The 27,604-nt window shown below is 39.3% G+C and overlaps 1 protein-coding gene and 1 pseudogene across 1 annotated transcript in view; one reads left to right on the top strand and one right to left on the bottom strand.

Moving 5' to 3' along the window:
• The window catches only part of MSH2 (mutS homolog 2), a 77,168-nt gene that overhangs the window by 3,542 nt on the left and 46,022 nt on the right, over positions 1 to 27,604 (top strand). Inside the window, exons 2-6 of the mRNA XM_032877848.1 lie at positions 4,470 to 4,624; positions 8,283 to 8,561; positions 9,889 to 10,035; positions 13,162 to 13,311; positions 14,739 to 14,872. Coding sequence (XP_032733739.1) covers positions 4,470 to 4,624; positions 8,283 to 8,561; positions 9,889 to 10,035; positions 13,162 to 13,311; positions 14,739 to 14,872 — 865 coding nt within the window. The remainder of the gene's footprint in view (positions 1 to 4,469; positions 4,625 to 8,282; positions 8,562 to 9,888; positions 10,036 to 13,161; positions 13,312 to 14,738; positions 14,873 to 27,604) is intronic.
• LOC116879532 lies at positions 19,728 to 20,031 on the bottom strand (annotated as a pseudogene).

Here is a 27,604-nt window from a genome sequence, read left to right as displayed (position 1 = left end):
GATCAAGAGTCAGATGGATGTTCTATCAACTGAACCAGCCAGGTGCCCCCACAGTAAATTTTTAAAACATTTTTTTCTGTCCCCAAAAGAAACCCTGCACCCTTTAGCAGTCACACACACCCCTCCCCCAATTCTCCCAATGCTAGGCAACCACTAACCTCTCATCTCTCTAGATTTCACTTACCCTGGACATTGCATAAAAATGGAATCCTAAGGGCACCTGGGTGGCTCAGTTTGTTAAGCATCTGCCTCAGGCTCAGGTCATGATCTCAGGGTCTTGGGACCAGGTCCTGCTTCTGGCTCCCTGCTCAGCGGAAAGTGTGCTTCTCCCTCTGCCCCTTCCCTTGGTCATGGTTGCTTGCTGTATCTCTCTCTCTCAAATAAAGAATTAAAATCTTTTAAAAAATGGAATCCTAAAATATGTGGTCTTTCATGACTGACTTCTTTCACTTAATATTTTCAGGGTTCATCTCTGCTATCAGTACTTCATTTCTTTTTATTGCCAAAAAATACTCTATTGTATGGATACATCATATCTTGTTTTTACCCATTTGCCAGTTCACAGACATTTGGGTTATTTCTTGAACCTGTACTTTTTAATTTCATCTGTACCCATTTTTTCCTCCCTATTGTGCCGGTGAAGAGACGAGCCTTTTGCTGTGGTCTGGATCCCAATCCCCTCTTTCAGAGTTGGGGTCGTCTCCTCTGGTTCATTCTACTGGCAGGTAGACTTACTCACGTCTTTTAAGCTACTTTTATTCTTCAACATTTAATGATCACAGTATTATTTAAAAAAAGCCCTGTGAGATGGGTTAGTACTGAGCTCCAATTTATGGATAAGAAATCTGAGTCACTGAAAAAGAAAATTACTTGGGTTTTGCCTCTTTTTTTTTTTTTTTTTTTTTTTTCTTTTGGTCAGAATTCAGCTTAGAAAGCATCTCCTGTTGGGTGCCTTTCTTGATTTCCCTGTTAAGACTGCCTGGTTAGCTGCCCTACCCCTCTTAGGTATTTGCTGCTCTTGGGCCTTCTTACCCTAGACATAGCATTTATTCTACCTATTGCCTGTGTATCCCAATAGATTGAAAGCTCTTAGCAGAACCTGTATTTTAACCAGTGTCTTCCTCTGAACTCTAACCCCTAGCATGATGCCCACATGTAGCAGACACATGGTAATTGTCATCTCAATGAGGTTGGGGGCTCCAAATTATTCTTGAAGAATCTTATATGAACCTGAGGCTATTCCTTCTGCTGGGTACCTTTCTGTTCCTGTTCTCTTATTTCACACCATGTCAGCTTTACTGCCCAGGAGGTTAGATAAAGCATACAATGCCAGTCTCTTCACCAGGAACCTAGAGTAGCACTTTCGGTGCTCATCAGTAAATAAGACTTAAAATGCACCACCACCCAGTGTGTCACAAAAACTCCTTTGAGAGAAATAGTAACTTCACAGGATAACCTTGGCAGTTGGGTGGCCTGTCTTATTAGCAATAGAGGTAGAGGAGGCCATGGGGGAGAGGAATCATCTCATTTATCTCTTCACCCCACCCACTCTTCAGAAATCACCACTGTTGTGACTCTGTGTTTATGTTCAAAGTGTTGTGGGTAGAGGGACTCCTGGGTGGCTCAGTTGGTTGAGCAACTGCCTTTGGCTCAGGTCATGATCCTGGACTTTAAGGATCGAGTCCCACATAGGCTCCCTGTGCTGTGGGGAGTCTGCTTCTCCCGCTAACCTCTCTCCTTTCATATTCTCTCTCTCTTTCTCTCTCAAATAAATAAATAAAATCTTTTTTAAAAAAGTGGCTGTAGAAAGTTTTGACCGGTTTGCTCTGGACCCAGGTAGATAACATTGATGTGCAAAGTAGTTGGGTGTAATAGGGAGGGGTGGGGCTTGTGGATCTGAGAGTGCTTGTTCATCCTGTAATGGCCTTCAATATCAAGTACTTTAAAAATCCTATGCTGGGGGACGCCTGGGTGGCTCAGTTGGTTGGACGACTGCCTTCGGCTCAGGTCATGATCCTGGAGTTCCGGGATCGAGTCTCGCATCGGGCTCCCGGCTCCGCGGGGAGTCTGTTTCTCTCTCTGACCTTCTCCTCACTCATGCTCTCTCTCACTGTCTCTCTCTCAAATAAATAAATAAAAATCTTTAAAAAAAAAAAAAAATCCTATGCTGGGCAGACAGTTCGGCTGGCATATCCTGGTTTGATTTAAGAGCTGTTTCAGAATTTTGCCAGACTAATCTTGTTTTTTCCCCCTCTCAGAATTGTTTTTGTTGAGTTGGATTTTACATTTTGCCTTTTAATTTAAAGGATGATATGAAAAACTGTTTTTGAAACTCACTGTTGTATTTACTGGAAGTTGCTGGTAAAATTCACAGTGGTGTTTATCAGAACCTTTGGGAGAAATTCTCTGATTTTATATTAACTCTAGTTTGCTGCTTTTTTTTTTTTTTTTAAAGATTTATTTATTTTAGAGAGAGAGCGAGTCTGTACTAGAAGGAGGAGGGGCAGAGGGAGAGAATCTCTAGAGTGGACTCCACACAGAACCAAATGTGGGGCTTGATCTCAAGACCATGAGATCATGACCTCAGCGGAAACTAAGAGTTGGACGCTTAACTGACTGAGCCACCCAGGTGCCTGTGCTGCTTTTCTTGACGTTTTTTTTTTTCCCCTTGTTTTTATTTTTATGATGTCTCATCTTTTGAATAATGTTACTCACAGGGAATTTAACTAGATGGGTTGGTAGGCTGACCAATCATTCTCATTTGCTTGGGACTGAGGGGGCTTCTGGAACACCAAACTTTCAGTATTAAAACTGGGAGAGTCTTGGGCAAAATGGGAAGAGTTTTAGGCAAAACCAGGAAATAATTTAGATAGGGCTGACCATTCCACTCAGGTTCTGATCTTGAGTGAGTGTTAGTTGGGAGATACAAGCCTGTTGCAGGCTGGAGGCCTTCAGTCTTGCACATGCCTCTGAGAACGTGAGTACAGACCTTGTTGAGTGGGATTCTAGAGTAAACAATTCTCATGCAACTTGCTGTCTAAATGCAATCTAAAGAAACAGCAGTCTATTCAAGTCTGTAAGAAAATGTGACTGTTAAACTTACTGAGTTGAAATTGGTATCCTAAATAGGGTTTTGCTCCAAGTTTGAACTGATTGACTATATTTTAAAGATAGGGAGATTTCTGGAAAAAAATTCATATTTTGAGCTGCTTTTGAAAATTCCCCGCAGTTGAAAACTCTGGGTATAAATATCCCCATGGTTCAGCAGTGTGTTTGAGCTGAGTGGCTGCTCTCTCTGACATAGCCCTTTACCCCAGTGTGCTTTTCCTTCTTTTGTCACTGTTTCGACCACTCCATATGATCTCTTTTGAAGCCACCTGCCATGTCAGGTCTGTTGCTCTTCCTTTGCTCGTTTGATACCTCCCTGGTTGCTGTAGATAATTGTTTGCCAGTCCTGAGTGAGGTACAGAATGTTCTAGGGAAGAACCTTAAGAGAGGCAAGATTTGAGCCCTTTTTCACCGTGTCACACACTGGGAATTCTTGCTAGTACTTGTAACTAATAGAAGGGATATTGGAAGTATCACCTGTGCTTAGCTGTACAAAACAGTTGCCTTATGTCATTTAATTAATCTTTATGCTTGTTTGTATTTGATATTTGTACTTGGCATGATCTATTATTAAATTTAGGTTAAACTTTTTTTTTTTTAAAGATTTTATTTATTTATTTGACAGAGATTACAAGTAGGCAGAGAGGCAGTCAGAGAGAGGAGGAAGCATGCTCCCTGCTGAGCAGAGAGCCCGATGTGGGGCTTGATCCCAGGACCCTGGGATCATGACCTGAGCTGAAGGCAGAGGCTTAACCCACTGAGCCACCCAGGTGCCCCTACTCTTTTTTATCTTTGATATGAGGCTCAATCCCAGATCATGACCCAAGGTGAAGGCAGACACTTAACCAACTGTGCCACCCAAACGCCCCTGTCTTTGTATTTTTTCTTCCTCCTCCTCCACCTCCTCGTCTTCTTTTTCTTTTTTAAGATTTTATTTATTTATTTATTTGAGAGAAACAGCAAGAGAGAACGTGAGTGGGGAGGAAAGGGAGAAAAGTATGTTCCCTGCTGAGTAGGGAGCCCTGCAATCCCACGATCCCAGAACAGGACCTGAGTTGAAGGCAGACACTTAACTGACTGAGCCACCCAGGTGCTCCTATCTTTGTATCTTTTTAATTTTTTATTTTGATGCATAGGTTCCACAGAAAAAGGTTGGGTGCTACATCTATTCATCTTTTTATACTCTTCAACTGGGATGAGTAGTAAGTACTTGATAAACAATTTATTGAAGGAATGAATTACTGAGAGAAGAATGTAGCTTTGCGGGGGCGGGGGGGGGGAACCATCATGTTAGGTACCTGAACACTTAACCACTTTAAATCCTCAAATGTGTAATATGTATTTTTAATATTTTTTTTTAGGAACAAAGACCTTGGAGAGTGTTGTGCTTAGTAAAATGAATTTTGAGTCTTTTGTAAAAGATCTTCTTCTAGTTCGACAGTACAGAGTCGAAGTTTATAAGAATAGAGCTGGAAGTAAGGCCTCAAAGGAGAATGATTGGTATTTGGCATTTAAGGTAATTATCTTCCTCTTTAATTTGGTTATTATTTTTAAGAGTAGAAAAAGTAAAGATGTGAGGGACTTCGCTTGTGTGTTTTAATATTTTAATCAGGTTGTGATAAAATGCTTTGAGAAATATTCTTTAGCATGTGGTTTTTAAAATCATGGTTTAATAGCAGTTTAGAAATACAGTAAATCCTTATTAGGAGTATGAATACTTGAAGCTTTGTCACAATCCCTGAAACCTAAATAAGAAAATAGATTTTATTTAAAATTGAATACCAGCATTAAATGAAGATCTGATTTTATTGTTTTTAAAGTAGTATCACACAGGGGCGCCTGGGTGGCTCAGTGGGTTAAGCCGCTGCCTTCGGCTCAGGTCATGATCTCAGGGTCCTGGGATCGAGTCCCGCATCGGGCTCTCTGCTCAGCGGGGGGCCTGCTTCCTTCTCTCTCTCTCTCTCTCTCTCTCTCTCTCTGCCTGCCTCTCTGTCTACTTGTGATCTCTCTCTGTCAGGTAAATAAATAAAATCTTTAAAAAAAAAAAAAGTAGTATCACACAGATTAACTGTATCCCAAATACCTCATTTATACACTTTTTAAAGATTTTTATAATTTTTATTATTATTTTTTAAGATTCTATTTATTTGAGAGAGAGACACAGTTGTGAGTAGGAGGGGCAGAGAGAGAGACAGTCTCAAGATGATTCCACACTGAGCATGGAGCCTAATGCAGGGCTCCATCCTAGGACCCTGAGGTCATGACCTGAGCTGAAACCAAGTAGGATACTTAACAGACTGAGCCAAGCAAGCACCCTATTTTAATTTTTTTTTTTTTTTTAATGATTTATTTGGGAAAATGCTCAAGAGCAAATTAGGGAGGAGGCAGAGAGAAAGAATCTCAAGCAGACAACCTGCTGAACATGGAGCCCCAGGCTACCTTGATATCTTTATATGAGTGGAAGTCAAGTCCCAAGCTTAACAGGATCAGCCACCCACGTGTGTGCCCTCCCTTTCTTTCTCAAATTTTCTCTTTTTTAAAACTTTATTTATTTATTTATTTATTTATTTATTTAAAGTAATTCCTACTCCAGCGTGGAGTTTGAATTTACAATCCCGAGATTGAGTCAGTGCCAGCCAGGATCCCCTCATTTGTATACATTTGTAATGTCTTTGTATCTTTCTATATGCTTTTCTCTTCCATTAAATGTATAATTTTTTATAAGTCAGGAACTTTGTTTAATGGTAATCCTGTTCCTTGGTGTTCCTAGAAAGGCTTATTGACGTGTGTATTTTATACATTCATGGAGATAGTACTGTTTTGTTTCCTATAATGATTACCTTGGTTGTTAGTCTCTAAGGTCCTGTTTTTGGTTGTTCAACTGCAGTGCCTGTGGGGAGTAGGTTCTAAATAAATACTGGAATAAATTAATGGTAGAATGTTGTTGGGGAGCAAGATTTATTCTTGAAAGGGAATAAATGTGTGATAAGGGTGACCGTGCTCTGGGCTTATAGTCAGCATATATTCTTTATTTTCTTCTCTTGTCTCTCTGGGTGTCCTTGGCAAATTTCCCAACCTTCTCCTGTATCTGTTTCTCCATATACAGTAAAATTAGAAGGTTTTTTTGGATGCTTTCCAACTTGGAAGTCCTGTGATTTTTTTTTTCCTTGTGAGGTTTAATAGAATCCTTTAACATTTGATCTTGGTACTACCCCAAACATAATTTTGTTCAATTCTTGTTTCATAGTGTGTCCTCGTCCCCCTGCCAGCCTTTGTAAATGTAGACATTTACTGAAGATAATATCTGGGAGAATATAGCATTCTACATTATAAAGTTCCCTGGGGATTTTCATTGGTGTTTTCCTGAGAACAGTGGGGCTTTTACTTAGAGTTTTAGCCTAGGTCTTGAAAGATTTTAATAGAAAATAGAAAACATCACCACAAAGAGATGTTTTCTATTTCATTCTTCATAGAGCTCAATTAGTTAACACCAAAATGTGGACTCCTAAGTGTACAAGAGATTACCATGATTATCAGCCCATCACACCTTACTATGCTATACTATATCCACTTCCTTAAAGATGAATTCTTAATGCCTACCTTTTAGGTCAGGGGGATGTTTTTTCAAATATATATCTTTATCAGATTAAAAAGGTGGTATCTTCATCCTGACATTTTCAGATCTAAAACTGCATAAACTGATTTATCGTTACATTTTTTAGCTTATTGAGTCTATAATAAAGTGTTAGTGATATTTAAAATAGTTGATTTCTATGATTGATTTCTTTTGCATGTTCTCAGTGGTATGTTCAGAGCAGGAAAAGACCTTGGATACCATCTAGTTCACAGATTACCAGTCTTTATCATTTTCAAGGACACTCAAGAACACAATTTTATTAGCTACTAGTTCTCTTCAGAGACTTTTTTAAAGGTGTGCTTCATAATCTGTACAAATCCAAAGTATATATGTGTATATATATATGTAAAATATATATGTATATACATAAATACATATGTATATATGTAAAAATATGATGTTTTCATTTTGTAATTGAATCAGTGCTTTTAGAATTTGAATGCAAGATGCTTTCTCCATTTCATTTTTTTAAAAATTTTTAAAGAGTGCCTGGCTGGCTCTTTTGGTACAGCATGTGACTCTTGATCCTCAGGATCGTGAGTTCAAACCCCATATGGCCATGGAGCCTACCTTTAAAAAATACTAATAAATAAAATATATGTATATTTTTTTAAAGATTCTAAGTCGGGGCGCCTGGGTGAATCAGTGGGTTAAAGCCTTGGCCTTCGGCTCAGGTCATGATCCCAGGATCGTGGTATTGAGCCCCACATCGGGCTCTCTGCTCAGCAGGGAGCCTGTTTCCCCCTCTCTCTCTGCCTGCCTCTCTGCCTACTCGTGATCTCTGTCTGTTGAATAAATAAATAAAATCTTCAAAAAATAAAAATAAAGATTAAGTCATCTCTACCCAACATGGGACTCAGACTCATGACCCTGAGATCAAGAGTCCCATGCTCTTCTGACTGAGCCAGCCAAGTGCCCCCCTCCATTTGATTTTTGATCCAGATTTTAATCAACAATCCATAGTTATAAGATAATTTAGATTCATATTGTAAAAAAAATAAATTTTATCATGATCATACTGATAAAAACCTTCAGGAACTTTGGACACCTAAATGATCGTGTGTGTAATCCAGGTGTGGGGTTTCAAATTGAAAATTTGTTCTTTTTTAAAAAATTTTATTTATTTATTTATTTGACAGAGATCACAGGTAGGCAGAGAGGCAGGCAGAGAGAGAGGAGGGGAAGCAGGCTTCCCGCTGAGCAGAGAGCCTGACGTAGGGCTCAATCCCAGGACCCTGGGATCACGACCTGAGCCGAAGGCAGAGGCTTTAACCCACTGAGCCACCCAGGTGCCCTGAAAATCTGTTCTGATAAGTTTATTTTTAGATATGATCAAATGTCTTGAAAATAATTGGAAAAAATAGGGAGGATACTTTATAGAAAATGAGATAATAATAATTAGAATATATTGTTATAAACAGTTTTTTTAAGAGAACATTTTGTTAATGAAATTGGTCAAGGTTGGGTAATGCTTGTTCGCTAGTAAAATTTTAAGTACATTCAACAGTTCTGAAAATTTTTCTTTATTTTTGTTCAGGCTTCTCCAGGCAATCTTTCGCAGTTTGAAGACATTCTCTTTGGTAACAATGATATGTCAGCTTCCATTGGTGTTGTGGGTATTAAAATGTCTACAGTTGATGGCCAAAGACAGGTTGGAGTTGGGTATGTTGACTCCATACAGAGGAAGCTAGGACTTTGTGAGTTCCCTGATAATGATCAGTTCTCCAATTTGGAGGCTCTTCTGATTCAGATTGGACCAAAGGAATGTGTTCTGCCAGGAGGAGAGACTGCTGGAGACATGGGAAAACTGAGGCAGGTAAGGGAATCAAGTTAGTGATGGAGGAGAATCTAAGCCTAGGAAAGACTCATTAACATAACAGACAACTTTATTTAAAGAAAAAAATAATTCAGAACTCAACTTTTTTTATCTAAGTACAGTAAGGTATTTTCAGGATAATCTTGATGTTTATCTTTCATAGAAACTTTGTATCTTTGAGGACACTACAACAGGCTGTTTCTTGTTGAAGACTTGTTCTACTTCAGATCATTTCCCCTCTCCTCCTTTCCTTCCTAAAAGAGTAACAGAATGTCATCTTAAGGGGATCACAACTGATGAAAAGGAATGCTTTCACAGTTGTGGGGTGGGGAAGGTGATTTAGGTCCATTTAAAAAAAAAAAAAAAACAGTTTATTACTATATGTAGCATGGGTTTATCAAATAAGTAAGATGTAAAGCTTCAGGGTTATTTTTTGATAGTTCAAGTGGAAATTTTAGTCTCTTTTTTTTTTTAAGATTTTATTTATTTATTTGACAGAGATTACAAGTAGGCAGAGAGGCAGTCAGAGAGAGGAGGAAACAGGTTCCCTGCTGATCAGAGAACCCGATGTGGGGCTCAATCCCAGGACCCTGGGATCATGACCTGAGCTGAAAGCAGAGGCTTTAACCCAATGAGCCATCCAGGCGCCCCTACTTTTAGTCTCTCTGAGTCTTTTTAAAAAATTCTGATTGTATTGTTTGGGTAAGTGTATGCTTTATTTAGGTATTTAAAGGATGTCGTGTCTCCTAAGAGTTCTTTTTTCTTTTTGTGGGCTTCAAATGCCATAGGAACTGCTTGGGAAAGAGTAAAACTATGATGGGCATAGTTAGCATAGATTAGTATTTAAGCAACTTTCCACAGGTGTTTATTTTGTTAAGAGTTTTTACTGTTGGGACTATTTTTTGAAAGCTTTATGTGAAAATAATTTTAAATTGTCATGGAAATTTAGTTTATAGATTTTAAAAGTACATGTTTATAAATTACCAATATCTTGCACATTATATAAAAATTTAATGTGGGCTAATAATTGGTTAAGCTGTTGTTACTGTACTTGTGGTATATAGTTTTTTCTCATTTTTAAAATCCTTTTCTTGGGGTGCCTGGGTGGCTCAGTGGGTTAAAGCTCTGCCTTCGGCTCAGGTCATGATCCCAGGGTCCTGGGATCGAGCTCTGCATTGGGCTCTCTGCTCAGCGGGGAGCCTGCTTCCTCCTCTCTCTCTGCCTGCCTCTCTGCCTACTTGTGATCTCTGTCTGTCAAATAAATAAATAAAATCTCTTTAAAAAAATCCTTTTCTTGAAGTAATTTAAATTATTTCTTGTAAAATAGGTTATTCAGAGAGGAGGAATTCTGATCACAGAAAGAAAAAGAGCTGACTTTTTGACAAAAGATATCTATCAGGACCTCAACCGGTTGTTGAAAGGCAAAAAGGGAGAGCAGGTGAATAGTGCTGTCTTGCCAGAAATGGAGAATCAGGTATGTGGATTAAAATACAAATTTGCTCTTACATATAAATTGTATAAATTATAATCATGACTTTTAGAAGGCTACTTGTTTCATCTCTCAGTCTAAACTATGGATCATTGATACTAAGTTTTTATTTTTACTGTGAGGAAGCTTGTGAAAAACTTAAGGAAATGACTAGAAAAATTAAAACAATCTTAAATATAATCACATTATATTTATACACATATGTCTTTGGGGACAAGAAAGAATTTTATTGATTTCACAGGAAAGAGCCTGATCCTGTCTCGTACATGGACGAGATAGTATAGTGGTTGTAGTGGGGAAAAAAGACCTATCGCAGCATTATAACGTACAAGTTCTGGGTTCTTCAATTAATTATAATTACTTCACCTGTTGAGAGGCAGTTACATTGTTTGTTAAATAGATAATCTTAAAGGATTGTTGTGAAGATCAGGAAGTAATAAGGGTGAAAGTAAATATAGTATGTAGTGCATAATAAATATTACATTTATTTTTATTTATTTATTTTTTAAAAAGATTTTATTTATTTATTTGTCAGAGAGAGAGAGAGGGAGAACACAAGCAGGCAGAGCAGCAGGCAGAGGCAGAGAGAGAAGCAGACTCCCTGCTGAGCAAGGAGCCTGACATGGGACTCAATCCCAGGACCCCGGGATCATGACCTGAGCTGAAGGCAGCAGCTTAACCAACTGAGCCACCCAGGCATCCCTAAATACTACATTTAAACAGGCTAAAAGAATGGCACTAGTTACGTATGTTTAGTGGTAAAAATGAATATGGAAATAATGTAATTTCTTACAGGATTTTCAGTGGTTGAAGTGTTTCTTTGTTCATATCTTTGGGGTGGGTATGGTTTGAGATGTATTCTTATGTATTTAAAAATATTTTGGAAGCTCTTATATGATATTTGGTGGATCCCTGATAAGTAAAATGAAAAATTCCATTGTATGCTTAAAAAAGAACAAACTTGGGACCTGGGTGGCTCAGTGGGTTAAGCCTCTGCCTTCGGCTCCCGTCATGATCTCAGGGTCCTGGGATCGAGCCCCACATTAGGCTCTCTGCTCAGCAAGGAGCCTGCTTCCCCCTCTCTCTCTGCCTGCCTCTCTGCCTACTTATGATCTTTCTCTCTGTCAAATAAATAAAATCTTTTAAAAAAAGAATAAATAAAAGAACAAGCTTTATGACTTAGAATTCTGAAAGTAGACTTAGAACTAGAATGAACTTGGACTATTAATGATTATATGGGATTTTGTGGTGATTTACTGTTGTGTGATAGTTTGATTCTTATAAACTCAGTAATTATTTGAATGTTTGTGTGTGTGACACAATCAGAAGCCAGTATGTATGAGTAGTAATACTGGTATTAGAAACTTACTTCTTGAAAATATGAAGAAACTCTTAGGGTTATTAAAAAGTGTTTTTATCTGTGTGGTGACATTGCAGGAAATTCTGAAAGTCCTAGGCATTTGCTAGAGTTTGGTAAGGACACATAGATGACTGTTTTCGATTAGGGAAAATAAATTACAATTCACAATCTAATACCAAGTATATTTTACTTCATTTTTTTTTTTAATTTTTTTTTTTAAGATTTTATTTATTTATTTGACAGACAGAGATCACAAGTAGGCAGAGAGGCAGGCAGAGAGAGAGAGAGGAGGAAGCAGGCTCCCTGCAGAGCAGAGAGCCCGATGTGGGGCTCGATCCCAGGACCCTGGGATCATGACCTGAGCCAAAGGCAGAGGCTTAACCTACTGAGCCACCCAGGCGCCCCTTTTTTAATTTTCTTAAAAGATTTTATTTATTTATTTGACAGAGATCACAAGTAGGCAGAGAGAGAGATGGGGCGGGAAGCAGGCTCCCCGCTGAGCAGAGAGTCCGATGTGGAACTCGATCCCAGGACCCTGAGATCATGACTTGAGCCAAAGGCAGAGGCCCAACCCACTGAGCCACCCAGGCGCCCCATTTCATTATTTTTAAAGATTTTATTTATTTATTTGGCACAGAGAGAGAACAAATGGGGGAGGGGCAGAGGGCAAGGGAGAAACAGAATCCCCACTGAGCTGGGAGCCCAGTGAGATGCAGTGTGCTGTGTGATGTGATGTGGGTGCAATGCGGGGCTCTATCCCAGGACCCTGAGATCATGACCTGAGCTGATGGCAGATGCTTAACTGACTGAGCCACCTAGGTGCCCTTAAGTATACTTTAATATGTAGGATTTGTCTTTGGGCTATCAGTTTAATGTCCTGAAACTTCTTATGTTACAGTAATAACAGACAGTTTATTTAAACTTATTTATTTACTTTCATAAGATTTCATTTATTTAGAGAAGGGGTGTTATGGGGGGGAGGGGCAGATAGAAAGGCAGAATCTCAAGCAGATCCCATGTAGAACCCCACTGAGCCCAATCTCAGGACCCTGAGATCATGATCTGAGCCAAAATTAAGAGTCAGACACTTAAACTGACTGAAACACCCAGGTACCCTGAAACTTCCTATTAAATACATGTGTAGGAAAATGCATATATCATAAGTGTATAACTGAAATCATAAATTGCAAATATCCAAATAATCAGTATCCATGAGACAAGATAGTACCAGTACCTCAAGGACCTTTTTTATGCTTCCTTCTAGTCATTACCCCACCAAGGATAACCCTGGTTCTCAACTCTGACAGCACAGATTTGTTTGGCCTGTTTTTAATAGTCTATATTAATGGAATCATGTAGTTTGTAGCCTTTTGTGCTGGTTTTCTTTTGTTTAATATTATGTTTGTGAGATTTATCCATATTGTTATGTGTCCCTGGATTGTTGGTGCTTATATGCTTTTTTGTGCAGTATACCATAGGGGCGAACATACCAAACTTGGTAAACATTTGAGTCATTTCTGCTTTCGGGTGTTGTAAATAGTGCTACTGTTAAAGTAAATTTTCACTTTCTAAAAGTTGTTTTCTAATCTTAAGCGAGATTTATTTAAACTCTTCTCATTTTCTTGATTTAGATTGGGAAGGAACACCAAGGAAAATGATCATGTTTAGAATTTATTTCCATTTTGCCTTCTTTTTTTAAAATCTCTAGGATTCTAGTGATAGAATCTTTTATTTTAAATTCTTCATCTTAGGTTGCAGCTTCATCATTGTCTGCAGTAATCAAGTTTTTAGATCTCCTATCAGATGATTCGAACTTCGGACAGTTTGAACTGACTATGTTTGACTTCAGCCAGTACATGAAGTTGGATATTGCAGCAGTCAGAGCCCTTAACCTCTTCCAGGTAAAACAAACAAACAAACAAAACACATGGATTAAAAAAATATTGAATGGTAGGGGCGCCTGGGTGGCTCAGTGGGTTAAGCCTCTGCCTTCGCTTCGGGTCGTGATCTCAGGGTCCTGGGATTGAGCCCCGCATTGAGCTCTCTGCTCAGCGGGGAGCCTGCTTCTCCCTCTCTCTCTCAGCCTGCCTCTCTGCCTGTTTGTGATCTCTGTCTGTCAGGTAAATAAACAAAATGTTAAAAAAAATTTTTTTTTGATGGTTATAAGATGTTTCCTTTGTTATATACTGAAGAATACTGTTAAGGAACTTAAATATTTTAAAATTATATTTAGAATAGATAGGCAGTTTTTAAAATTTTGCTAGTTGCCACCTATATAAGTAGTATTTGTCCTGGGTTTATGACTAGTTTTATTAATAGCAGTTTTTTAAAAATTATAGTTCAAGAAGTTTTATGTCTAGAACTGTAGTATTATAAAGTGGTTTTGGTTTATGGAAAATACACTACAGAAAATACAGATTAATGGTTGAAAATTTGATTTTAGGAAGACGGTTTTTTGTTTTTTAGAAAAAATGTTTATTTCTTTATACACACTTTGCTTTAATAGCCATCAAAAAGACTGTTTCATTTCCTCTAATGGACCCTGTGTGCCAGTTATGTTGGCTGTCAACATATGGCCGTGGCAAAACATGTGAATATGTATCATGCATTTATACACACATAAATACATTTTAAAGCACTGTGAGACATAGGCTAGGCTTCCACCCAACTGGGGGCCTCTCACGTGCTATGTTCAAGTGATCACTGGTTTGCTTTATCCAAGATTTTCAATGGGCTTTTTCTGGCCATTAGTCCCAGTTCCCCAGAGATGGGTTATAATGACAAAATGGGACTTTTGTTTTTTAAGATTTTTATTTATTTACATGAGAGAGAGAGAGAGAGAGAGAGCGCACAAGCATGATCACAAGCAGGGCAGAGGGAGAGACACACAGAATTTCTAGCAGATTCCCCGCTGAGCAGGGAGCCTGATGCAGGACTCGGTCCCAGGACCCTGAGATCATGACCTGAGCTTAAGGTAGACATTTGACTGCGCCACCCAGGCGTCCCAAAATGGGACAGTATTTAAAGTGAGGTCACCACACTTTGGAGGTCATAAAAGAATGGAAATGGAAAGTGCTAGGTTAAGGGATGGCATCTAAGAAGCTACTGCTTTGACTATGTAGATTCAAAATACTCAGGTGCTGCAGTATAGACTGACATCCAGCCTGACAGTGACCCAGCTGAGGAAGAGGAACCTTTGTGCAAATTTCTCATTTAGTATTTGAAGAATACTAGTGTTCTTATTTCTAAAATTCTTTATTTTTCATCGCACAGTAAGGTTTTTACTAATGAGCATGCCATTCTTCCTGCTTTGTTTTTTGTTTGCTAGGGTTCTGTTGAAGATACTACTGGCTCTCAGTCTCTGGCTGCACTGCTGAATAAATGCAAAACCCCTCAGGGACAAAGACTGGTCAACCAGTGGATTAAGCAGCCTCTCCTGGATAAGAACAGAATAGAAGAGAGGTATATTTCTCATGTATACTCCTATAAGCTTTAAGTAGCTTCTAATTACTCCAGGATTATGCCACTTACTCTAATATGCAAATTTGCTCCTATATTTTAGCATCCGACTGCACAGAGAGCTACCTACGTAGTAGTACAGTAGTAATGACTCAGATTGATAGAATAAATTAGTTTATTACTTTTTTTTTCCACTATAAAAAAAGTAAGGTTTTATTATGAAGATGGATGGATAGTGTTTCAAACCATGAACTTGAGAGCCTGGGTATCTTGGTTCAAATTATGGCTCTCCCAGTTATTAGCTGTGTCATCTTGAGTAAGTTACTTAACCTCAGTGTTGTAGTTTCTTCTTTTAAAATGATAATAATAACCTCTTAATAGGGTTGTTATGAATAGTAGATGATTTAATATAAATACATTAAGTATTTTGAAGAAGGTCTAGTACATAGGAAGCACTTACTCTTAATTATTTTAGAAAGGATTTAAGGGTGCCTAAGCATGTATTTCCGAAAATCTCTAAAATTCAGGAAATGAAAGAAAAAGTTTTATAATCCTGCCACCTGAATATGATTAGTGTTTGGGTATATTTTATTTTTATCTTTTGTTTTAGATAGGAGTTTTAAGATTTTTCAGTGAAGTATAATGTCCATAAGAGCACAAATCCTAAGTGTGCAGCTCAGTGGATTTTTACAAAGTGGAGCAACACTTTGGTGTAACAACAGATCAAGAAACAACATGACTAGCATCCCTAGTAACTCTCCTGGGTTCTCCTGCTAGTTACTATCCCTCCTCATTTCAGAAGCAATTAATGTCCTTCAAACATTATGGATTAGTTTTGCCTGTTTTTGAACTTTATTTTATTTATTTATTCATTTATTTATTTATTTTTAAGATTTTAAGAGAGAGTGCATGTGGGTGGGGGAGGGGCCGAGGGAGAAGGGAAAGAGCATCTGAAGCAAGCTGCTCTAAGCATAGAACTGGACGCTGGGTTCCATCTCAAGACCCTGAAATACGATCTGAGCTTGAAACCAAGAGTTGGGTATTTAGCCAACGAGCTGCCCAGGTGCTCCATGAACTTTATATAAATGGAATCATTTTATATGGTGGACTCTTATATTAGTCCTTTTTTTAAGGTCATAGTTGTAAGGGTGCCTAGGTGGCTCAGTCAGTTAAAGGTCGGGTCATAATCTCATACGCCATAGGATTGAGTCCCTCTTCGGGTTCTGGCATTGGGTTTCCGGCTCAGTGGGGAATCTGCTTGAGGATTCTCTCCCTCTGCCTTTCCCCAAACTTGTGTGCACATGTTCTCTCTCTCTCTAAAATGAATACATAAATCTTTTAAAAAAAAAAATCATAAATCCTAATATAGTTTTGTGCCCCAATTTTTCCCCACTTCTGCTTATATTATCATAAACATTTTTTACCATTGCTGTTTTATCTTCATATTCAATGTTTTAAATTTTTAATTACATTATATTTTACTGACGAGATGTACTTTATTTTACCTTTCTCAATAATTAGGTTATTATTTTTTTTTTTTAATTTATTTGTCAGAGAGCACACAAGCAGGGAAGCAGCAGGCAGAGGGAGAAGCAGGCTTCCCACTGAGCAAAGGCTTGATCCCAGTACCCTGGGATCATGACGTGAGCCAAAGGCAGAAGCTTAACTGAGCCACCCAGGCATCCTTGGGCTCTTTCTAATGGTCTTATTTTGTACCTAATGTTTTCCATTTGGTAAATTAAATTGCGTTGCCAGAATTGGTAAAAGATTTATTTTTATGGCTATCATGTCAAATCATTCAAGAATTTATTGAATACCTACTGAATACTGATGATACACGAAAGCACAATGATCTCTTCAGTATTTGGTTGTTTCCAGGCAGACATAAAGTAGTTGGTCGGTGTTTTAAGACACCCTGCACATAACTGCTAAGCTCATTTTGTTAATCTTGTGCATTTTAAAGAGGCTTACAATAAAAATAACTCAGGAGGTTAGTGATTTGTGGGAGTGCTGGTATTTTATTGAAAATGCAGAATTTGAGATGCTAAGATGACTTTCTGAAGTCAGGTTTGTTGGGGAAGAAGAGTTGGATTTAGTAATTTAAGATAAATAGGAAGGATTAGATATTTGCAAGTCACCAAGGTGGTTTACAATTTTTAATTTTAATTACCTGTGACTAAGTAATAACATTTAGAAGTGTCAAAATTCAAACAGAATAGAGAGATTTATAGTGATAATTCTCCTATTCTTATCCTCCAGTTCCCTGGGACCTCTTCCTCAGAGCCTCTCTGATGTACAGCTCCAGGGACACATTTCTTTTTCCTTAAATAATTTTAATTATTAGAAAGAGAACAAGCAAGCTCGAGTTGGGGGAGGAGCAAAGGGAAAGAGGCTAGCAGACCCCCTGCCGAGCTTGATCCTAGGCTTGATCCGAGCTTGATCCTAGGACACTGGGATCATGACCAGAGCCCAAGTCACAAGTCATGCTCAACCATCTGAGCCACCCAGATGCCCCAGGGACACATTTCTTATTGTACCCTTTGTGAATTGCCACCATTGCCCCGGGAGCGGCCAGTATTTTTTTTTTTTTTTTTTTTTTTTTTTTAAAGAAAAACTAGGTAATTTAACACTCAAGCTCTAGGTTATTGGTTATATTTTTGACTTTGGTCTTGTGGGGACAGAGCAAGTGTCAGTGGTCCCCCTCTGGCATAACAACTAGAGCACGTATGTATTTAGACTCTTCTGATACCTGGGTTGAGAATAACAAATTACTTAGACAGTGAGATAGCAAAATTAAGAGTTTTTTTAGAGGGTAAATAAAGGGTTTTTTCCCCGCAGACATTGCAGTAACTTCCAAAATCTGGTAGTCTAAAAAGATTTATTAATTATAAATAACACTTGTGAGGAGAGCTTTGTGAATCAATATGATCTGGTGTTCTGTACCTGTGAGATGAGAAGACATACTTTCTCCTCTTTATCTTGGTGAGAATTTTTTTGTTTGCCAGCAAGTAGGAAAGCCCTTGGTTTTCAAGACTAAATGCTGAAATTCCACGGAGTAGACAGAGAAAGTTATACTCCTCATTCAGGTGCTTGTTTGGATAGTCTCCTTGTTTTATCTCCCTTTCTCCACTCTGCCTGCTCTGCTACCTCAGGTTTACACTTTCCAGGGGCATCAGGGCAAATCTCCTGTCTCCCTCTTCGAGCATTTAGGATTGATCTTTTTCAGGGTAACAGTGAAATCATGTTTTCTGTTTCTTACTGTCATTATCTAGGGGTGATTTCCGGAAGAGTAAATAGTGGGAATCTGTAAGTGAAGAGTTAATTTACTTTTATTTTTTAAGTAAACTAACTCTAATGCCAACATTGGGTTCGAACTCGTGACCCTGAGATCAAGAGTTGCACACCAGGCACCCAAGAGTTAATTTTAAATTATGTTGCTGTGGGTGAATTCTGTTAAGGAGAGCAAAAATTTCTCTTTCTTCTGTTTTCATTAGAGCAGAGGTAGATGCGACTAGATCTTTGAGTGTGGTGTATACATTTATAAAGGACAGTAGCTCAGTTGATAGCTTTAGGAATAATGATGAAAATGGGATTACTCTTAGATTATTGTCAAGCTATTAGAAGGTGGAGGGTGATAAGACTGGTATCTACTTTGTGCCTGGCATTTTGCAAGCATCTCAGATTCATCTGCTGTAATGTGGTGGAGACTGGATTTAAAGGCAGGCTGGCCTGACTACAGAGCGCATGTGCTTAATTGCTGCACTGTATTTATTACTTCTGTCAGTGATACTTAATTTGATCCAAATTGGACTCTATTTTTTTTTAATGTAAATACATTTTTAATGTGAAGAGGCATAAAATTTCTTTTACAACTTGTCATATGTCTGTCATGTAATGTCAGATGCACCTGTAATCCCCTAAGAGAAGTAGGATTCTTTTTTTTTTAAGGTTTATTTATTTATTTATTTGATAGAGAGTTCACAAGGAGGCAGAGAGGCAGAGAGAGAGAGAGAGAGAGAAGAGGAAGCAGGTTCCCTGCTGAGCAGAGAGCCCAATGCAGGGCTCGATCCCAGGACCCTGGGATAATGACCTGAGCCACCCAGGTTCCCTGATAAGTAGGATTCTTTTGAGGGAAAAGAGCCAAATCAAAGACACAATTAAGGAAAAACATGCGTACTAGATTATGAATTCTATGGAAGATAAAGGCCATTATATTACATATTTTTAAACTCCATAGTTCCTGACAGGGTTCTCAGAATATAGTTTCTTAGTTAATGAGTGATAAATTGGTTTACTGATTAAATTAATAATTATGGAGCTGCCTGACAATAGTATAAAATAAATGGATAGTTCAGGTGTAACTGGCTTCTGAGCTTTAATGACTTTAAAACAACATAGTTTAGTACCAAATGTTTAAACACCCATTATAATTGCTAAACTGTGAAATCAGCATTATTTATGTCTGATCAGCTACACAAAACTTGAGTTTTCTTTAGAAAAGAGTAGAAATTCCAAAGAATAAAGGTGAGACTACAATTAAAGGTCACATTTACTAATCTAGCACTATAATTCCAGTCTTAGGCTGTCTCAAGTGGCTGGAAGGTGTAAGGGATGAGGTGGGGAAGTTGGAAAAGGGTGTTTTTTTTTTTTGTTTTTTTTTTTTTAAGATTTATTTATTTGACAGAGAGAGAGAGAAATCACAAGTAGGCAGAGAGGCAGGCAGAGAGAGGGACAAGCAAGCTCCCTGCTGGGCAGAGAGCCTGATGCAGGGCTCGATCTCAGGACCCTGAGATCATGACCTGAGCCGAAGGCAGAGGTTTAACCCACTGAGCCACCCAGGTGCCCCCAGAAAAGGGTGGTTCTTAACTTGTGGCCCCATCTGTGCTCTCAGGCAATGCGGGATCTAACAGGAAAATTGTTGAGGCTGGAATTTAAAACAAAAACTTTTGGTTCAGATGGTAAGGAAGCCCTCAAGAACAGCAGAATCAGTATATCCAGAAGGCAGTGCTGGAGTCCACCTCATGAGCGAGGGGGTTTCTTCTTGGCATCCAAGTCCTTTTTAATTTCTTCTAGTTTTTAAGCCAGGTTTGGTATGTCATAGTTCTGAGCAGATACATTCCAGTCACATTGCCAAGAGTAAATCCAAGCAGGAACTGCAGCATGGTGTCAGTGATGAGAAGCGTGAAGGGCAGCTGCAGCTCGGTGGGCTGGTCCGAGCCTGCCTCTCCCTAATTGGACTTTAATATCAGAAATGGAACATATTATTTTGGCTTTTATTTAAATAATATCCACGGAATGGCTTTATCTATTGTCATGCTCATGTTTCCATTCACTAAAACCTATTTGCACTGAGACTACAAATACTTTTTTATTTTTAGGTAGTGGCTTAAATACTTTTGTTTTCAGTGAGAATGGTAAGTTACTACCTTTTAGGAGTGAGTATCTATGGATTTTTTTTTTTTTTTTGTACTTCAGCAAACAATCAGCTTAGAAATTATAATAAGAACTCAGTCCACCCTTTGCTTCATTGCTTCCAAGAGAGCAAGATGGGTCACTTTCCTGGAGTCATCTAGAGAAAACAAATTGTCAAGGGGCACCTGGCTGGCTTAGTCAGTAGAGTGTGCAACTCTTGATCTCAGGGTCATGAGTTCAAGCCCTGTGTCAGGGGTGGAGCTTACTTAAAAAAAAAAAAAAAAAAAAAGAGGGGCGCCTGGGTGGCTCAATGGGTTAAAGCCTCTGCCTTCGGCTCAGGTCATGATCCCAGGGTCCTGGGATCGAGCCCCGTATCAGGCTCTCTGTGCAGCAGGGAGCCTGCTTCCTCCTCTTTCTCTGCCTGCCTCTCTGCCTACTTGTCTGTCAAATAAATAAATAATCTAAAAAAGAAAGAAAAGAAAAATCCAGCCAGGATTCTTGTCCTTCCTTCATCAGCATAAACTGGCATGATCTGATCCAGAAATAGGGCCTCAAAGGAAAAGAAATATGGCCTTAATATGTGCCACTAATGTTTGTTAGTGCATGAAGAATATGGGCTTCATTAAGTTGGTCTAAGTGAACTTCCTTGAATGGGTCATCCCAAGAGACCTACCTTACTAATTACAGATGTCCAAGATACCTACCCTACGCTACCTCTTTGTATATAGAACAAAAATACTTCAAAAACAAAAATAAAAAAAAAACTTGTTCATATTACTATTTTTTTCACTTATTTTCTGATCTGTCCCAAGAATCCTCATATTTGCACATATACTAGGACTACTGCTCTTAGTCTTCTAGGTTTTTGTTTTTTTGTCTTTCCATAGATTTTTATGAAGGCTTGAAAATGTTAAAGTTAGAATTCTCTAAAGAACATTGAATATATGGTAGCCTATGAGATAGTGCACTCATGAAATTGCTGATGAAATAATTTGTATATGTTGAATTTGGTATTCTTAGTGTCTTCTAGTTTACAATTGGATTACTTCTTTTTATATAAAAATTGTTTTTAAAGATTTTATTTGTTTTAGAGAGAGTGGACATGGTGGGGAGAAGGGCAGAGGGAGGAGAGAGAATCGCCCTACAGACCCCACGCGGAGCACAGAGCCAGCATGGGGCTTGATACCATGACCCATGAGATCATAACCTGAGCCAAAACCAGGAATTGGATGCTTAACGAACTGAGACATCCAGGCACCCCTGTGTTTATATAAAACTTAATACAATTAATGTAGTGGCCTTTTTTTTTTTTTTTTAAGATTTTATTTATTTATTTTAGAAAGCACAAGCAGAGGGAGGGGCAGTGGGAGATAGAATCTCAAGCACACTCTGCACTGAGAATGGAGCCCAACTTGGAGCTCAGTCTCCTGACCCTGAGATCATGACCTGAGCTGAAATCAAGAGTTGGACACTTAACTGACTGAGCCACCCAGGCACCCCTCATGTAGCAGATTTAATAGAAACATAAGTCTCTAAATAAAAGTATGGCTCCTGTAAATTTAGATAAATAGTGATGATGCTTATGTGATAGAATTTCATGCTTTTGAGGCAGTGGTGTACTCTTGGGTACCTATACCTAGGTTATATTATCCTTTTGTGCAAGGATCTCTTTTTTTTTTTTTGTTTTCTTTAAAGTTTTTTTTTTTTTTTTTAAAGATTTTATTTATTTACTTGACAGAGACAGTGAGAAAGGGAACACAAACAGGGGGAGTGGAAGAGGGATAAGCAGGCCTCCCGCCGAGCAGGGAGCCCGATGTGGGGCTCAATCCTAGGACCCCGGGATCATGACCCGAGCTGAAAGCAGATGCCTAACGGCTGAACCACCCAGGCATCCCTTGACTTGTAAATTTTCTTTTAAAGTTTTTTTTTTTTTTTTTTAATTACTTGACAGAGATGGAGCACAAGTAGGCAGAGGGGCAGGCAGAGGGAGAGGGAGAAGCAGGCTACCCGCTGAGCAGGGAACCTGATGTGGGCCTCGATCCCAGGGTCTTGGCCGCTTAACCAACTGAGCCACCCAGGCGTCCCCTGCTTGGACCTTTGAAGTTCATTTTCCTTCCTGTCTGGCATGTGCCACAAGGCAGCTGCTTTTCCAGTGCTTTCATGAGGACCATAGAATTTCTTGTGCTCCATTAGTCCTTTGTCATACCTGGCCTTTCTCCTTAGCTGTCTTTCTCAGTTAAGAGTTGCTGACTTTCGGGCGCCTGGGTGGCTCAGTGGGTTAAGCCTCTGCCTTCAGCTCAGGTCATGATCTCAGGGTCCTGGGATCGAGTCCCGCATCGGGCTCTCTGCTCTGCGAAGAGCCTGCTCCTGCCTCTCTGACTACTTGTGATTTCTTTCTCTGTGTGTCAAATAAATAAATAAAATCTAAAAAAAAAAAAAAAAAAAATTGCTGACTTTCATTGCTACCTGGCTCTTTTTTTTCCTTTCCTCTGACCAGATTTATTAAATCTGGACCTGCTGCTTTAAAACATGATTCTTTTTTACTAATGTTTTGATAAGTCAGTTCATTGAGGGTTAAAAAGCAGCTTATTCTAGAATTAATAGGAAAGTGCTCAGTGCACACTAAAGAAATGGCCTAACTACTGGAACTGTAATAGTCCTATAAGATAATTAACATCAGTAGGATGGAGCCCCTGTGATGGGGCTGCTGGAGAACTGATACGAGATGTCAGAAGAACATTTTGTGTACTGCCCTTATGATGCTGTCATGTTTCTGGATCACACTTTTCCCATTATCTGAGGTTAGCTTAACTGCTTGTCAGGCTAGAATCACCCCAGCATGCTCCTGAGAGGGACCCATGGGAGCCTAGATTAAGTTCTTGTGAGTCTGTGCACAGGACTCCGATGATGGATTCTTCCTTGTGTCCTCCAGGTGCTGCAAGGTGGCATCAGTTCCACCTGTGGTCCCCTTCTCTGTCCCAGGCCCAGAGTGTGTCTCCTCTTATTTTTTTTACATGACAAATTACAGTGCCGAATCCAAAATTTTTCACTTTTCTGGAAAACCTTCAGCTTACTCCTGCCTCTAAGCAGATCATTTCCTTCTTAATCCTTATAATCTCAAAATGTATCTGTATTTTCAGTCTTACTCCCTGGCTCTTTGTCAGAAGAAGAAAGTGCTTTTTCCTTTCCAAAGCCAACCTTTTCATTTTACCTTTTTTTTTTTTTTTTTAAAGATTTTATTTATTTATTTGACAGAGACACAGCAAGAGAGGGAACACAAGCAGGGGGAGCGGGAGTGGGAGAGGGAGAAGCAGGCTTCTGGCTGAGCAGGGAACCCAAAGCAGGGCTTGATCCAGGACCCTGCGATCATGACCTAGCCCAAAGGCAGCTGCTTAACCAACTGAGCCACCCAGGCGCCCCTTCATTTTACCTTTGGACATAGTTTTTTCCTGTTCTTTCTCTGCTTCAGTTTTCCAGTGCATCCTGTTTTACTTTTCTCCCTTCAAGTCTCTGCTGTGGCCTCCTATCCCAAGTAGTGTCCCCAAGTCCTATCTCTCTAAATCCCAACTGTTCAAAATATAGGCCAATAAAATGCCCCAAAGTGAAGTTTTCTCGCTCCCATAGGAATCCTTGATTTCTTATCCATATCGCATTTCATTACATTTTGTATCTCACTTGTTAATCAGCCTGAACTGTAAGATGGAGCATATCCTTCTCCACTAGATTGAATAATTCTTTTTTTTTTTTTTTATTTGTCAGAGACAGAGGGAGAGAGAGTGAGCGAGCACAGGCAGACAGAGAGGCAGGCAGAGGCAGAGGGAGAAGCAGGCTCCCTGCCGAGCAAGGAGCCTGATGTGGGACTCGATCCCAGGACGCTGGGATCATGACCTGAGCCGAAGGCAGCCGCTTAACCAACTGAGCCACCCAGGCGTCCCTAGATTGAATAATTCTTAAAAGCATGTTCCTCTCTTTATATCTTGCTATACTCTTTTTCTTTTAATCTTCTCAGGCCTAGCAGAATACACATCAGACATGCAAGAACAGGTAAGAGGCTCAGAAATTTATGATTGTAGTCTTTAAGGACCACATTTGCTCTCCTGTGTAACTCTAGTCAGCTGTTCTTACAATAAGAGATCAGAAATGCTAGTTTTGAAAAAAAAATTTTTTTTAATTATTAGAGTCATGGGTCAGGGGAGGGGCAAAGGGAGAGAATTTGTCAAGCAGACCCCACGCTGAGCACAGAGCCCCACAACCTATGAAATCATGACCTGAGCTGAAAGCAAGAGTCAGACACTTAACTGACCAAGCCACCCAGGCATCCCTCTAAGAAAGGACCAGAATGGGGGTTTTTTAGAATATCAGAACTTTCATGATTTATTCTGTTTGAATTCTAGGGATGAATTGACCCTTAAAAATTTTTTATTCTAGTCAGTTTGCAAACCAATGGTCAAATTGTGTACAGCTGAGTAATTTTATTGAGTAGGATTGACAGGTATATTGTGTTATGCCAGCAGTAACTTTGGAGCTTCTCAGATTCTGATTTAAGAGTGGCATTATCATAGAAACAGCAGAGTAGTCCTTTTTAAAAACTTATTAGCCAGTACATAAACTGACACTGTAATTATTTCTGAAATGGCATACTGAACAGTCTTGTAAAACAGCAGTTTATTGAGCTTTTTTTTTTAAATTGAGCTTTTAATGATACCTGGACCAAAGATTGAGGGGCTGTCTAGATTGCCTTATACTGTATGTTTTAGAAGCTGTTTTATTCCCTTGCTGTCTTACTTCTAACAGTTCTACTGGAACTGTATGCTCTTGAATGGTATTGATTATTTTTTAAGAACACAGGGTTTGCTTTAAGTATTTCTTTGGGGAAGGGGACATCACACTTCTACTTGAGTAAGAGAAACAGTTTTACATTCCAGAGGTCTTTTTTTTTTTTTTTTTTAAATATGTCTATCATGCCATGAATTCATAGGGAATGGGTTCCATCAGCTTGGGCTCTTTTCTGTTTGTGCTTAAAAAGTGTGCTTCTCTGGGACGCCTGGGTGGCTCAGTTGGTTGGACGACTGCCTTCGGCTCAGGTCATGATCCCGGGGTCCCGGGATCGAGTCCCACATCGGGCTCCCAGCTCCATGGGGAGTCTCCTTCTCCCTCTGACCTTCTCCTCGCTCATGCTCTCTCTCACTGTCTCGCTCTCAAATAAATAAATAAAATCTTTAAAAAAAAAAAAAGTGTGCTTCTCTGCATGGAGCAGGCTGGTGAGTCAGTTGGACCCTGGTACCTCTCTCTCAGCTTCCTTTTTCTCTGATCATTCTCCTTCACAGGTTTTGGAAACCGAGTGCTTAATATACCCAGTACATATGCTGATTCTCTTGGCAAGAACCTTGCCGTTAACTTGTTTGCAACAATGCTAACATCATGCTGAATAACACTGTAGACTTTTCGAGTTTTGCCATGGTAATGTTTTTGGGATGTTAACTTTTCGAACAGCGCCATTCCCCTAATGTCTATACAGTATCATCATCCTCTTGCTTGTAGATGTTCCTGTCTGTGGCCAAAGGACCACATGTTATCCAAAGACCTAGAGAATATAGTGTGTGCCCCTCTCCCTTTGTGTTGGTCATTTTGGTGGATTACAGGGCTGAAAGATGGTTTTGATGACTTAGGCCCTATTCCCTGGTCAGTTTGAGAGGAAACAGTGATAAAATAGTTGAAATAGGGAAGAAGCATGCAAAGATTCCTTTTTTTTTTTTTTTTTTTTTTTTAAGATTTATTTATTAGCACAAGCACAAGTGAGGGTTAGGGAGGGGCAGAGGGAGAGAGAGAATCTCAAGCAGACTCCCTGCTGAGTGTGGAGCCCCATGAGGGACTCAGTCCTACGACGCTGAGATCATGACCTGGACTGAAACCAAGGGTTATATACTTAACCAACTGAGCCACCCAGGGACCCCTGGAAGATTCTTTTTTTTTTTTTTTTAATTCATTTTTTTAATTTTTTTTTTTTTTTGTAATCATAATGTATTTTTTCCCCAGGGGTACAGGTCTGTGAATCGCCAGGTCTACACATTTCACAGCACTCACCATAGCACACACCCTCCCCAGTGTCCATAACCCCACCACCCCACTGGAAGATTCTTGATCAGAAATACCCTCTCTGTGGATTCTTACATTTACCTGAGAGTGGCTTAAGGATATGGAAGTTGTAGGAAAAGAAGGAAAAAAAAGATCAGGGGTTGGTCAGCCAACCATCAGGTTTCTTTCATCCTTTCCTCAACCCATTGTGTCACTTTCCCCACTTCATCATGAGAACTCAAGGATTTCTTGTGATTGTTAGGACTCAGACTTTATCAAACTATGGGTGCCTGAGGAGCTTGTAGAAATTTCACCTCCAGGAATATTGTACTATCCACCCCCAAGTGACTTCCATGCTGGTGATCTTGAATCAGACTTAGAGATGCCCAGTTAGAGCCAGAGACTTAGGTAGGAACCCTCAAATTTGCTTTATTGGGTTATGGGACTTGACTGCATCTATCTGCTCAAGTTCTGTTTTGTTGTTTAAACCTAGAGTACAAGGCATGGGAGTTTTTTCTGGAGCAGTAAGTGCCTGAAGTGTTCTAGATGTTTCTTTGTAGCCCCAGGAGCTGGTACACATTATAATACCAGCTTGGTAGCAGATTTCTCCCCTCTAATTTGACATTTGCCACGGTGCTTATATCTGCTGCCAGCTGCCTAGAAATTATCTTGACATTTTTTTTTTTTAATCTTGACATTTCTATAGAATTTTAGTTTTCTCTTTTCATCTTTTAAAAAGTAGATTTTTATTGACATTTCTTGAAGCTTTGGTTTTCAACCTGGGGTAAGGGGACATGTGGCAGTGCCTGGAGACATTTTGGGTTGTCACCAGGGTGTCATGTAGAATTCAGAGAAACTGTTAAAGAGCTTGGAATTGTTTAGCCTAAATGTCAGTATTTTTTGAGGTTCAGAAATCTTGTCTATGTGATTACTCGGTGGGGGGCAGCATAGTTTTCCCCTCATATAATATGCTGGGTTAACATTTTGATGATGGAGGAGTTATAAATGCTGATGGAGAGGTCAGTAATAAGTTAAGAAACTTAGAAAGCTGATTCCTTTCCTTGTGTGATTTGAGGGTTAACTTACTGCTCTTATAATTTACAGATATAAGGAAATGGTTCATACATAGCCTTCTGAACCTAATACCATTTGCTATGCTCATGGTGATTTTCCTTGCCCTTTTTTTTTTTTTTAAAGTAGGTTCCACATCCAACGTGTGGCTCAAGCTCATGACCCCAAGATCAAGAG

The sequence above is a fragment of the Lontra canadensis genome, unplaced genomic scaffold, assembly GCF_010015895.1.
Source record: "Lontra canadensis isolate GAN:19392208 unplaced genomic scaffold, GSC_riverotter_1.0 scaffold61, whole genome shotgun sequence".
NCBI classification, from domain to species: domain Eukaryota; kingdom Metazoa; phylum Chordata; class Mammalia; order Carnivora; family Mustelidae; genus Lontra; species Lontra canadensis.
Note: the sequence above shows the minus strand (reverse complement) of the source record. Positions and strands in the feature narration are given on the sequence as shown.